Source organism: Musa acuminata, chromosome BXJ1-3 (assembly GCF_036884655.1).
Source record: "Musa acuminata AAA Group cultivar baxijiao chromosome BXJ1-3, Cavendish_Baxijiao_AAA, whole genome shotgun sequence".
NCBI classification, from domain to species: domain Eukaryota; kingdom Viridiplantae; phylum Streptophyta; class Magnoliopsida; order Zingiberales; family Musaceae; genus Musa; species Musa acuminata.
The window spans coordinates 6,547,481-6,561,421 of record NC_088329.1 but is presented as its reverse complement, the minus strand read 5'-3'; the positions used below and the strand labels follow the sequence as shown (position 1 = coordinate 6,561,421).

Here is a 13,941-nt window from a genome sequence, read left to right as displayed (position 1 = left end):
AAAAGAGCTCAACATTGTTTTTAAGGGACGACTAATTAGGAAAAAAAAGTACTATTTGAGAAATACCTAAAAAGATTATATTTTCATATATATATATATAAATATAATTTTAACCATTAAAAAAATAATAAATTAACTTATCACCATCACCCACATGTAATTCCTTCCTATTATAGCCTCAGGTCAGCTATAATATCATTTATCATTGTCGACAATTGAAATATTAACTTTTGATATGCTTATATCTAAATTAATAATAATAGTCCCATGTAACCATTATAAGTTAATTTAAATTATTACTAACTTTTGATACATAAATAAATAATTATAATATTATAATCTTCATATCTTCATACCCTTATAGGCCTATTCCAATGGTGATTACATGCCTTGATTACCCTCGATCACATTCCTATGTAATTTTTTTTACTCAAACCACTCTTCATGCTCAATACTAGATCGATTCTCAAGACTAAGAAAGGCATATAATATATCCTATGAAGTTTTAAACCCTCAATATTTTGATAAATGAGTGTAAAAAAAATTAAATTAAAAAATTAAAATTAATAATAGTAGTTCCATCGAGCCCTTATAAGTCCATTCACTCTCTTGGCCTCTTGATGTGGAAGTAACCCGGGGTATACATATAATAAGTGTGTGTTATTGGATGGCAAACAAACTATGTTTGGGACTACTCAAGTCTCTTCAATTACACAAAGAACAGTTAAAAAGCTGCTTAAAGGAGAGAGCATGAACTGTGCGTCGAGGCAAAACTTCAACTCTCGCTGAAATGTCTCCCATGGGTTCCCAACCAAGAAGACTTATAGCTTGGGATACCTTCAACTCATCTCCTGCCTAGAACCCATACGCACATCATCACAGTCATCGTTCCCACCATCAACCAGGTGATCCTTGCACACAATCCTTGTTGTGGTCACTCTCTTCTCAACACACCTCCTCCAAGCCCTCACACATCTATGGATTCTCCCACACACCTTACTCCTTACAGAACCCCACACTGGCCATGACAGTACTGCACCTTCCACCACCCCTTGCAGCTCCCCCACAACCTCCCCCATCAATGGTCGCCTCTCTACTTCCTCCGACACACAGCGCGCAGCAACGCCTAGCATCCGACCGATCGGCCTCCTCATGTAGTCCGGCAACGCCACTCTCCCGTCGCAGACTTCGTCGAGCCGGTTAGCTCTGATCATGGGCAGAGCCCATGACACGATCAGCGAAGGATCGCGCTCCATGTCCATCACCTTCCTCGAGCTGACGAGCTCCAACAACACCACCCCGAAGCTGAACACATCGTTCTTGGGGCCTAACTCTCCCGATTCGGTGTAACACGGATCCAAGTAGCCGATGGTACCTGCTGGTACAGTCGACCTCAGCGACTGCAATCTATCGTCTCTTACGGCGAGGCTGAAGTCGGCGAGCTTGGCGTTCCATTTGCCGTCGAGCAAAATGTTGGCGGACTTGATGTCGCGGTGGATGACCGCCGGTGCGGCCTCGTGGAGCGAGAGGACGGCGCGAGCGACCTGGAGAGCCATGACGGCACGTCGAGGCCACGCAGGTGCGGCGGGGGACGAGTGGAGGAGGTCATGGAGAGAACCGTGGTGCATGAACTCCATGACCAGCAGCTTGCTCGTTGGACTGCGACTGACGCCTATCAGATTGACGATGCTTGGATTCTTCACAGAAGCAAGTATGTCGATCTCGTTACTCAGTTTAGCGTCGTTCTCAAGGGATTGGGTTCCTCCCGATGGCTTCTTCACGGCCACGACCTCGCCACCTTTCAGCACGCCTCTGTAGACGCTTCCATGGCTTCCCTTGCCGATCAACTGCTCGGAAGAGAAGCTGTTGGTCGCAGCTTCGATGTCCTCGTAGCTGAACTCCTTCATCGCGATCTCCCCTCTAGGTTCTCTTCCTGCAGCGTAGAGGGTAGGTAAGAGGACTGCATAGAAGCAGAGGAAGGAAGGAAGGAAGGAAAGGAAGGAGAGACGAACTGTAAAGGCAGAGAAGAGTAAAGGTTGGGAGGGAAATAAATAAAAGGCAAAAGCAAAGGAATCCATCTATGGACCTGCCAAAGTGCAAGGAGATGCCATGTTTCTCTTCTTTGGCCCTCCAAGGAATGGACTTTAGAAGGCAATATCTGATCCATTGTAACAAGCACCGCAATGTTTGATTTTTTTTGTACACCATCATTCCTACACAAAAACCTCTTCCGAGAAGCAATTTCATGTAGGAATGAATCACCAGCTTCTTTGTCATGATCAGGACAAGCTAAAGCCATGGAACACTTAGAAAGTCTCATCATGAGAACTCCAGTGTTTTTGTCTATCCTCGAGGTCTGTGTGGACCAACCTGTAATCATAACCACACATCCTTTTAGTGTGTCAAATATAATAGCTAAGACAAACCTACTGCAAATTAAAGAAAGGCATAAAGTATGTTAGAAATATTCTTTCAACGAATTCTTCATCATGACTGTAGTGCTCCACTTTGTTTCCCTTTCAAGGTGGGTTTTGTCTCTTCCTGATACTTATGCCAGAGACAGGTGGAGGTCTGACCTCAAGCAGCTTAAGTTGTGTATGATCTGCTGACTATTATCATACTGGAGGCCAATAAAGATTGAAGTGGATTTTTCAGGGATTCTTTATGTAGTGATGGCACAGTTTGGTCCAAAGCCTCAAACTTTTGTGACAATGTGACCTCTCAAGCATGCTCATTGGGACACCAACCATGATTGAAAATTTGGAGGAGATGGAGAATTTTGTTGAGTTGGGGTTGCTGGATTTCGTGAACAATGACTTTCCAAAGGTGTGCCATCACCATGAAGGATGAGAGAAGGTTGATCAAGGCAAAACAACTACAAACTCAGTATATTAGGCATGGACCACCTTATCTCCCACCATCACACTGGATAATGGCTATATGAAATGATATATATGTTTTTAAGTGAAGGAGAAATTCTGCTTTCTTTTTTTCCTTTCACTATTTTAAATTCTTAATAAATTTGGGTATCTTTGACCACCTTTATTTTTACATTTCCACCAACAGAAGAAGTAAGAAAAATGATTTTAAATAGTCTGATTACTGATGTCCCATTTAATATATTGGAAATGAATAAGAGCTAAAAATTCCAGACCATTTAAAGAACACAGTTCAGCCTCTTAATCCTTTCTTGAATCTTCAATTTTCCCTTTGAATTTTGACCTTAAAGAGTTTCTCCAATGAGTCTAGCATTCTTTGAATCAAGATATGCAATACCGTACTATACCGATATTTTGAGATTGCCTCGATATGATACGATACCGTGTACCGAACAGTACACCTGAGCGTACCGAACAGTTTTAAATATTTCTTCTTCTTACTATAGCACTATATCACTATTATAGTATAGCACTGTAGCACGTTCCGTCCGATAGCAGACGGTCCACGTACCAGTATGTCATCGGATTGATACGTATCGTCTGTATCGGACGAACGATACCATTCAAAATTGCATGCTAGGTTATATTGTATTGCCGTTCTGCTACTTTCTCCGAGCAGTAAAATTGAAATAGTTGGAAGTACTTAATTTGACTGTCCTATTTTCACACTTTCTCAATATTTTTTTGCTGTGGTAGAAAATAGGTTCCTGAGCTAATTTGGTGGACAATTCCACATTTTGTTTGTTTAGGACTCTAGCTCAGAGAATCCCAAAATAGAAAATATGGCCTACGCAGTGGATGGAAGACTAAACATTGGGCAAAGTTAATGGCCCAATTTTATTCCTTGGAACAGCTAGAGGAAAAGAAAAGCTACTATGGATGACTGATACAGACTGCAGTATTTTTTTTCCCTACCATCTCTACTTTATAGTGTTGGGAAATAATGTAGAATGTTAGGGTCTGGTCAGATAATTGGAATAGCTAGTCAAATTAAGAATCCCAACATCTAACCTCAACATATCAATTATTTAGCTATCACTATATTGTTGCCACTAATTTAAATGAGATAACTTGAATGAGATATCTAGACTTCTTATCCCCTGTGCTATGAAAACGTGGCACCATGAAGATGAGGCATTGTTCAAAAATTTCAATGTAACAAGTTAATGCATGATTCACTGGCAAGGACTTACACCATTTTTTAGCAGAAGGTCACATTTTCATCTCAAAGAGCTGTCAAATGAAAATACATGGGAAAATAGCACAGCATATAAATGAGGGCATATTGGTGGAACTAACTCCATACAATATGTTCTGTATGAAGACCTATTTATCTCTAGATTTTTTTCAGTTTCATTGCAGTTTATGCACCAATTAACCTACGGAAAATACACTGATCAAACCGTAGAAGAGATAGACTAGATGGAACAGAGTAGAAATATTAGAATGAGACATCTGAACAGAAAGAGACATATAATCATTTATTCCAATAGTTCCTTGAGCAGCAGAACAGCCACACTGATGTTTCTTGAAGCCTTGAATTATGATAAACAAATATAGAAGCTTTGTGTGGACAATAATAGGTAGATTCTAGTCTGTAATTGACATACATTTGCATTTTGATGGAAAGCATGATAATTTCATGGTATGTTATGAGCGGGATGTAAACTTGCAATTACTTGATTTAGATGTAGCAGATGTAAATTGTTTTCTCTTGACCATTGCAGAATTCATTTCTGTGGTCTATATGCTCACTATTCCTATAAGTTGAATATGACTAAATTCAACATTTAACAATTAAGTTTTACATGGAAATACCTGAGCACACTTTTGAAGCTCAACTTCTCGAGACATCAAGAAGAAACAAAAAGAGGCTTTAAACTGATATACAATATCAAGGATCACATTTTTCTTAAAACTTTTCCTTAATCACGGAACTGATCATATGTTGGATACTTATCTAAGTAGACTTTACCGACAAACAAGAAAATGACTTGCATCCTCTAAGGTGAAAGTGAGAAAGGATATCATATATTATTTTACCTAGCATGAGAAAAAAGTGAGGAAAGGTAAATCAACAATGAGAGTAGTCTCAATTGATGCAGTATTCCACTTTTTTTTTCTCAAACAGTTGCCTGGTCTATAAATAGCATATGATAGTCTGACCTACAACTACAGAGTTGATAATCTTCATAGTTGGAGACTTCATATAGTTAACATCGCAGGCAAACAAGCAAACTACTTAACATCCACAGAACATTAAAATGAGAAAAGATAAATCTTAGATAACATGTGGAAAATTTGAGGAAAGGTAAATCAAGCATGAGAATGATTTCAATTGATGCAGTTTTCCCTTTTTTTTTCTCTCTAAAACAGTCTAGTCCATAAAGAGCATAGGATACCCTTTTCTTACTTCATTTTCAGAATTGATGAATATCTAAGATGCTTTAGTTGCCAATTTCATAATCCATGGGCATCCCTCAATTGGGTCAACTCCACTTGGTTCTAACATGAGAAAGGTTAAAGACGATGGAATATACATTCTGAAACCCTGAAATGGAAAACCTTTAGAGATGAAACCATTTTGAGATAGAACTCTACAGATTGTACAATTGATTAATTTTCTTGGGACCAAAAGAAATTCTCATAGTGATTTCATGAAAAAACTGTTACATTGACTGAAAAGTCAATGGAGTTAACAAGCATAATGCAACAAAACCAGATAAACATTCACCAATACCCAACGCAGGAAAAACAGGATGGAGAATGAAGGGACAGTTCTGAACCTGCAAGGTACCCCATCATTGATCATACATTTTTGAGCTTCTTCATCTTTGAAGGTGGCCAGCGTCCCTTCTTCCTCATCCTCCGCTTCCGCAATAGCCTCTTCCTCCGGAGCCTTATCTTCTTTGCAAGCTTCATCCTTAGCTTCTGCTCAAGTTTCAGCTGCAGCTTCGACTCTAGAGGAAGATTCTCCACTGACACAGCCTCTTCAGACCCCTCAGATGGAGAAGCCTCGGGTTCACTTTCCCCCTTCCCATCAGTCTCCGAAGAAGCACGAACAATTATCAACCTCCTCTCCATGAAAAGAGAAGGCAAAGAAACTCTCGCTCCATTGAATGGTCTTGGTTGAAGGATGAGGTTCCTTTGCAATCTCAAGGCTGAAAAGTGCAATCATAACTCATCTAAACCGAATCAAGATAAGTTTAATCAAATGAGTAGTAAGAAACCCCAAAAAAAACACAACAAGACCAATACGAAATTCTTCGACTGGAAAAACCAATGCACTAAATTTATGAATAATTACATTACAACAAAAAAAAACGTTAAATGGAAAAGTAATTGACACAGAAATTTATTAGCTCCAAGAATATGGCATAACGAAATTAGATCACATTTCAGCTTCCGAATAGTGAAGGAAAGAAGCCCAACTTATCATCTAAATGACAACAAGTCAAGCCAAACAGATTCGATGTTCAGTTACAAGAACAAATCCATTCCAGTACCTAAATTTTCTCACCCGAAAAGATGATATTTCGAAGCTTCGATGTTCATTTGCAAGAACAAATCCATTCCAGTACCTAAATTTTCTCACAGGAAAAGATGATATTTCGAAAAATCTAAGCCTGGTCAAACGTCAGAATCACCAAGAAGAAAGACCTAATCAAAACTCATATAAAGATTACATTGAGAAGATACTATGTCACAGAAAATCTGCTAAATGCGTTTAGAAACACCCAAACTAGAAACGAGCCCATCAGATTGATAGATTCAAGCAGGATACTGAAGAGAGTAAAGAAAAAGAAATATCTTGACCCCCCGCCGCCCCCCCCCCCCCCCCAAAAAAAAGGAGATTTCGCCACAGAAATCTTGCAAGCAAATGGATTACAGGGAACACACACAAACATTACTTACAGTGATTAGGTGCAATGGGAAGAGAAAGAGTTCGACAAGAGGAGGAGAAAGGAGCGGAGGAGAGGAGAGCCATATCAACATCCGGAGACAGTGGATTGGCCTCGAAGATAAGCCCCTCTATTACCCTCCCCCCTTGTTTGTCTTTTTTTCATTTTAAATTTAAGATAAATGCCTATTTTTTAAAAAAATTAATTAAATTATTATCGGGTACAGAATGCACTTAGGAGCATAACCCGGATCCGCTTCCATTTGCTTACAGGCGTCGTCGGTGTGGTTTGGATCAGCGTGACCCGATTGGACCCGGTCTATTTTTGTTCATGTTTGGTTCGGATCAGCATGAACCGATTCGACCCGAACCAAGTATCGGGTGAAATCAAAGAGTTCCAAGGTTCCTTTTGGGAGGCCAACTACATGCGCATGCATTCATCCTTCGTTCATCCTCGGAGCATTCAAAAAGTGTTGGAAATTGAGATGGCTTAATTGCTCTTAATTGAAATGTACAAATGAAAAGAAGAGTATGCTCATAAACTAGTTCAAGGCAAATAAAATACAAATTAGAAATATTGTCCTCGAATGGAACCCAGAAAAAGGTCCACGAAGTGGACTTAGAAGCAGTCATCCAAGGATGTAGCAAACACTACAAGTCAAATTACACACAAACAATAAGAAAGTTTATGGATGACAGATGATAATACATTTACTGCTCCAAGAAACAAAATGGTATTGATAACAGGATGCATTCATGTTCATTGGCATAATTATGATGGAGAAAAAAACACCATATATGCATTGATAAGTTCTACATAAGACTATATTCTTAATGGACACTATAATACTGACAAAAATCATCAAGCAGCCAATCAACATTAAACTACAACATAGTAATTACAAGCTAAACAATGTAAATAAGATCATTAGAAAAGATTATCTGCACTTATAATCATTTGAACAAGTCACTTGCAGCAAAGAATTATTTAATAGCATCCATTGCTCTAGAAGGCTAGAACTTGCGACTATATCTGAAAGAGGTGGTAGCAAACCACACATCTACCCTAACTCCTAGGATATATATATATATATACACACACATGAAGAAGATGAAGAAAAAGATGGCTAAACTTAAAGTGTAATCTGCTGTGCAGTGAACTGGAAGCAAATAATGAAGATAAATCGCATTGCTGATATCATGTTTCAAATTGCTAAATTGGATATGCGAACATAGCAATTATGTTTAATTACAAACAGATCAATTGAAAAATAGTTAAACATGGAGTCACCAGTGTAAATAGATAGTCTCTTGATAGAAATAACTTGCAGGTGAGTTTGCACATCAGTGAGCTAGCATTTAAATGAGATTCAAGATACTATATGTTGCCAGGCATCAGCCTCTGCTCCTCTCTAAAAATTGAAAAGACACAATACTTATGCAGGATCCTCAATCAGAAATTTTGAAACTTGAATGCCATGAAAACACATGAAATAGAGTTGTGCTTGGAAGGATCTCATACTGCAACAAACAAAAATAAATATAAATTTCCTACAAGTTGACACTGATTAAAAAAAAAAATGACGTCACATTTTTTCCTTCTTTTTCTTTTAAAAGGCCCATGTATTGACACCCAAGAACTATATAGAAGATTAATCAGAATGGAAAATTTCTAATCTTCTCCAATTTATCTTCATCAAAATTAGAAAGGTGTCAGTCTAGTTTATGAAAAGCAATGCTCATCTCTCAGCTTATATACAACTGAGAAACAAAAAAACTACTTGTTTATACATTAGCTGAAAGTTCGAGCAGATCTGGCTCTAGTTGCTACTGAACCAGAAAAAGATACCAAAATGTCATGTTCTTCAAGAGAGAAGTCAACAACACATAGGTGATCTATGTTTCAATAATGAATCTCACTTTACACCTTTTGTCCTTCCCCTGAGGAGAATCAGGTTTTCTAAGGCAAGACTTCAGATTCAAAGAAGAATTGTTGAAGTTAGGTACAGATGTGGTTCCATTGTTGGTACTGCAACTCTTCTTCTTATCTGATCTGTGAACTGCATCAGGTGTTTGATGGTATGTTTTAAAACTTAGAGATGAGCGTTCCTCCATGTGCACAGATATATCATCAGATACATGTTCACTGTTAGCACTACAATTCTTTTTCTTATCTGATATGTGAAGTGTATCAGGCACTTGATGGCATGATGTAAGATATAAAGATGAGTGCCCCACCAAGGGGACAGGTAAATCATCAGACTTTTGCTCCTTTCTGAAATTTTCATGCTCATCAAACCAAAAACGTACATTGGCTTCACCAAATATACTTTTCTTCTTCACATATCTATAGGCAGCAGCAGCATCCGCATGGTCAACAAAAACCACTTGGGCAGCACCTGTGTAGGAGAAAACCCTAGTTCTTGAACATTCCAATGGTCCAAATACTCCAAACTTGTTCTCAAGCTCTTCTCTTGTAGGAAGATTGAAATCTTTCGGGAACTTCATATGTAATGATTTGTGATATCCACTGCCTCTATCAGTCGTCGAAGGCTTTCTTAGATTGCTGCTTGATTTTGAGATGTCTCTTGCCAGAGGAGACACATAAAATCTGGTCCAGTTGGACATGTCAGAAGTAATAGGAAGATCATGCCTTTTTTTCCTGTGGAATTTAGTCTGATTTGTAAGTTTCAATAAAAAAGTGCTGCAATAACCTCTCATATCACCTTTCATTTGATTAGTTCCACAAGAAACAATAGAGTTCTTTGCAGAAGGAGACATATCTTTGTCAGACCCAGACAGCATCAGAGCTTTTCTAGAAACAGATTTTTCAGATATACCCCCCTCACCAGGATGAGGAGCAGTGCAACATCCAGTCATGTTCACAGCACTTGCTATAGCTTCTCCATCTGGTTCCAGGCCTTTTAGCAACATAAACGAACTTTTGGAAGAAGAAGGATGATCAAGCCTCCTTTTTTTACAGGCACTTTGCCAAGCAGTTCTTTTCAGAGAACCCAATCTGGGAATAATTTCCAAATTGCCCCCTAGATTAACAATTGGATCAACCTCAGATGAAAATTGAATTTTATGGCTCACATTCACTGCTTCAGTTGGAATTTGTGTTTCCTGATCATTCTGATGGTTGATGACCAACTGCCTGCCTACCAATGGCACAATTTGAAGCAAAGAGCTTTCATCTGAAGACACTGTTCCTACTGCAGAGTGCATATCTTTATGCTCAAAAATAGTAACATTCCCATCCTGTTGTTTCAGGTTTTCTGTTCCCGAATCATCGAAAGAAATTCCATCATAATCAATAACCTCACCAGGTGAAGCAAATTTATCGGCACTCAAATCTACTGTATTTTTGCACAAATTATTTGATTGACAAGAAGAGAAGCAGTCTATAGTTTGTTCATCTGATTTATAACAAGTCCCATTATCTGCAATCTGATTAACATCACTTGTGAAAGCAAAGGCCTTTGTGGATGTTGTCTCAGTACCTTCTTCTAATGATATTCCAGTTGTTGAGTTTTGCATCTCAAGTTTTTCACTCATATAGATATTTTCCCAAGTTGAACCTGCATGATAAGCTACTTGTTCTAATTCATGATCCTGCAGAGATTCATATTCCTCATCTAGATCAAAGAGACTGAAATCTGCCCTGTTGACCATGCATATCTCATCACCCTGAACTTGATATTGAACAACCTCAAAATCTTCTTGTCTATCAAATAAATGATTGTCTTCTGTAACTTCTCGTGCTTCAACTACTATCTCACCATCGGATGATGAATCAGACATCTCATGGAAATAATCTGTTTTGGGAATTTATCATTATACACATCAGCGTCAGATCCTTTTGATTGGGAAGCAATTTAGAATCTTTAAAGTGAGGTTTAAAATATTAACATACGAGAGTTGAGAATGTAGTAGCATGCGCCATGTGCCAGCTGAAATTAGTTAAAAGTCAACAAAGTTATAGTACAACAAGCACTGGCAACACATGATTACACATAGCTTGATGTAAGATCCCTCTGCCAGATGAAACTTGAATCCTTGCTCTATTATATAAGGTTCATGTAATATGCATAAGATTCTACCATGCATCATTTCTCACATATAAATCAAAAGTGAAAGAAAGCTTATCCACCCAAGAAATAAAAACAAAATGACAACATGCCCAATTGCTGATTCATCAAGGGAGCAACACCCCATCTCTGAAAAATGATGAATTAACTACCAGCAAAAAAGGAAAAGAAAATTTACATTAGGGGCACTATGAAGGACCATTTTTCACTTATCATATCTACATCCTTTCTAGCCAATGGTTCTAAAACAAGTTACAAATAGAAGGATAGACTTTTCTCTATTTTATCATTGTTCATATTTAATTAGATATATTTTGCATAAAATTCAGGTTTTAATGTAATACAAGGGGAATGCATCATGCGATCCATGAATCTTTAGGAATACATGGTAAGAAGGTAGTGCAACTGGTTATATAATGATAATGAAATCTGAAAATCTAAGTGTTTCTGGTTGACAATCTAGCAAAACCTTGAAAACTAAAAGGAAAATTGTTGTGCTCAATTTGAAAAGAGGAATTGCCTACCTTCTGCACTTGCATTCTGACTGATCTCAAACTGACAAAAGTTTTTTAAAATATTCTAGACCTACATGTGGGCCAAATCATGTTTCCTATTCTTGTTTATTTGCTTCATACACCTAAAAATAATTTGGTGTTATGAAAACAAAAATGCCAACCATGAAGAAGCAAATCTAGGTCCTGATGAATGATGAAAATAATGGTAAAACCCTAGCTTGGAGGTAAGTTCAAAGTGATATGATCTCAAGAGGAATCGGCTATACTACTATTTTCAACTTTTATTCTGCCCTTAACACTGATATGCTCTAAGGTTTATGAGTATACAAACTCAAAAATGAGTCATTCGTTACTTCTCTTCTCCATCAATCCCTTGCATAGAACATTAATTGGACGAACTACTCCGATGAGGAACCTCCAATTATTTGTTGAGTTATTCAATAAAATGAACAGAGCACGACAAAAATTAATATAATATACCAGTATAAAACTCTTAATAGCTTAATAGCCAGTCTGAGATCTATGAGCATCTAGTAAGCGATAAGGGTAACTGAACTTCAATTTGCAAACACCATCTATTCTTCATTACCTCTCTCTGTACTTCCTCACATAACATCAACAGATCAGTAGTTTATAAATATGAACTTGATCGGGAAAATCTTGTGAGTATAAGCTATGTCAACAAATTGGAGGAATCTAAGACTTTCTATTGAGAGGGTAAAAGAGGAGGACAAGATGTTTCTTAAAATAAGAACTTTTTGAATAATCCTTATGCTGAAAACTGGGACTATACTTACTGTTTTACTTGATGATTGTTGATTTTTGCAGATGACACATCATACTTCTCTGAAGAAGGTAAAGGCAGTTGGTTTACAATGTTATTTTATTATCTAGGAAAATCAATAACCACACTAATTCACATGGTTTCGAAAACCTGTTATAGATTGTCAATCTATGGTGAGCATCTCAACTGAAAAAGAAAAAAACATCAAATTATAATTTGTTAATGAATCCAGCCAACTTATACAGCATGAAATTCTGCAATAATCATCCGAGGTCTATGAAGTTACGTAGCTCAGGGCTGCATATATAAGATTAATATTTTCCAAAAAGCTCTTTGTTTCCACTTTCCATTAATTCACTAGATCTAGTTACACTTGATGTACTTGTAAAACGTGTCATAGAGACAAAACATAACATAGGAACAAGTTATCAACATGTAACATATTTTTTAGAACATACATTGTGGTAAAGAAACATAAATGTTGCACAAATATCAAATTTTATTGACCGAGCTTATCAACCTACCTTCGGACTCATCGCTGAGGAAGTTGTCTTCCAGTTCCACAATTTGCAGATTCCTTCTACTTGGGCAGACCGAAACAAATTTCCTATATCCATCGAGTTGTGCCACTGCTTTTGAATCACTGCTAGAGTCACAATCATCAATGGACCAACAAACAGCCATCGTGGTGACAAAATCCAACAATTTACCTGGGCAAAACCTTTCATCTATTTCACTATTCTGACATATCGACACATGTTGCCGGTAGACAGAAACCTGCACTGACATCCTAACAGCCTTCACGGTTTCTCCTTCACCAACCCAAGCCGAAGTCGCCACATCAAGCACAAAACCCAACATCTCCATGGGCTCAAACCTCGTCGCTTCAGCAATCTGATCATCCAAATCTTCACTAACTCCCATAGCCGAACTCCTGCAAGAACACATCAAACCTAAAGCAGTCCTCCGCTGCAAGTCTTCCAAAGCAAGTCTGACCACATCGGACAACTTCACCCCACCTATCCTCAGCATCCGCGCATAACTCTCCTCAAATCCATGGATTTCCACAACCCGAACCAACCGAGACTTGACGCAACCATAGAACGACACCCAAGCCGAGGAACCTCTCACCTTCTCGATTCGGCCGGGCCACCAAGTGTAAGCGAAGGCCTTTGCCCAAACAACATCTCCTATCCCGAACCTCCTCCCACAAGCAAACCGATCGCGGTCACCGCACTTCTTCGCTAAAACCCTAGATTCATGCTTCGTCAGCCCGTGGATGTCGTCCTTCCCGCCCTCGTCTTTCGAAGGCAAAAACCCTTGATCGATTAAATGTTCTTCGATAGGATCAACGCGGCGTGGAGAATGATGACTGCGTCGCGGTTCATCCACCTCCATGATTGAAGAAACCCGATTCCGAGTTGGTATTGGAAGGGATTGGTTCGACGGAGGGAAGGAAGGGAAGCGGCGGGCAATCCAGCTTCGAGCTAATAAACTCTATGCGAAGCGGCCAGGATTGAAGTGGGCTAGGCATCACCGGTTTTACATATTTGTCCTTCCAAAGTTGTTGAATAGCATATTTGCCCCTCCGAATAAAAAAAGTATATTTTATTTTCACCTATTCGAATAAATGTAAACCACTATATATATATATATATATATATATATATATATATATATATATATATATATATATATATATATATATGTC

At 38.3% G+C, this 13,941-nt stretch overlaps 3 protein-coding genes across 3 annotated transcripts; all 3 read right to left on the bottom strand.

Annotated features, from left to right (window-relative positions):
- Positions 1-641: 641 nt before the first annotated feature.
- LOC135619335 (serine/threonine-protein kinase-like protein At5g23170) lies at positions 642-2,337 on the bottom strand. The gene is made up of 2 exons (XM_065121254.1): positions 2,087-2,337; positions 642-1,933 (listed from the first exon to the last, which is right to left on the bottom strand). The coding sequence occupies exons 1-2, from the start codon at positions 2,109-2,111 to the stop codon at positions 840-842; spliced, it is 1,119 nt and encodes a 372-aa protein (XP_064977326.1). The 5' UTR covers positions 2,112-2,337; the 3' UTR covers positions 642-839.
- A 3,206-nt stretch (positions 2,338-5,543) lies between these two features.
- On the bottom strand, positions 5,544-6,981 carry LOC135619339 (large ribosomal subunit protein cL37 alpha-like). The gene is made up of 2 exons (XM_065121260.1): positions 6,855-6,981; positions 5,544-6,100 (listed from the first exon to the last, which is right to left on the bottom strand). The coding sequence occupies exons 1-2, from the start codon at positions 6,925-6,927 to the stop codon at positions 5,748-5,750; spliced, it is 426 nt and encodes a 141-aa protein (XP_064977332.1). The 5' UTR covers positions 6,928-6,981; the 3' UTR covers positions 5,544-5,747.
- A 1,518-nt stretch (positions 6,982-8,499) lies between these two features.
- LOC103977751 (uncharacterized) lies at positions 8,500-13,702 on the bottom strand. The gene is made up of 2 exons (XM_009393351.3): positions 12,755-13,702; positions 8,500-10,658 (listed from the first exon to the last, which is right to left on the bottom strand). The coding sequence occupies exons 1-2, from the start codon at positions 13,626-13,628 to the stop codon at positions 8,737-8,739; spliced, it is 2,796 nt and encodes a 931-aa protein (XP_009391626.2). The 5' UTR covers positions 13,629-13,702; the 3' UTR covers positions 8,500-8,736.
- Between the last annotated feature and the right edge of the window lie 239 nt (positions 13,703-13,941).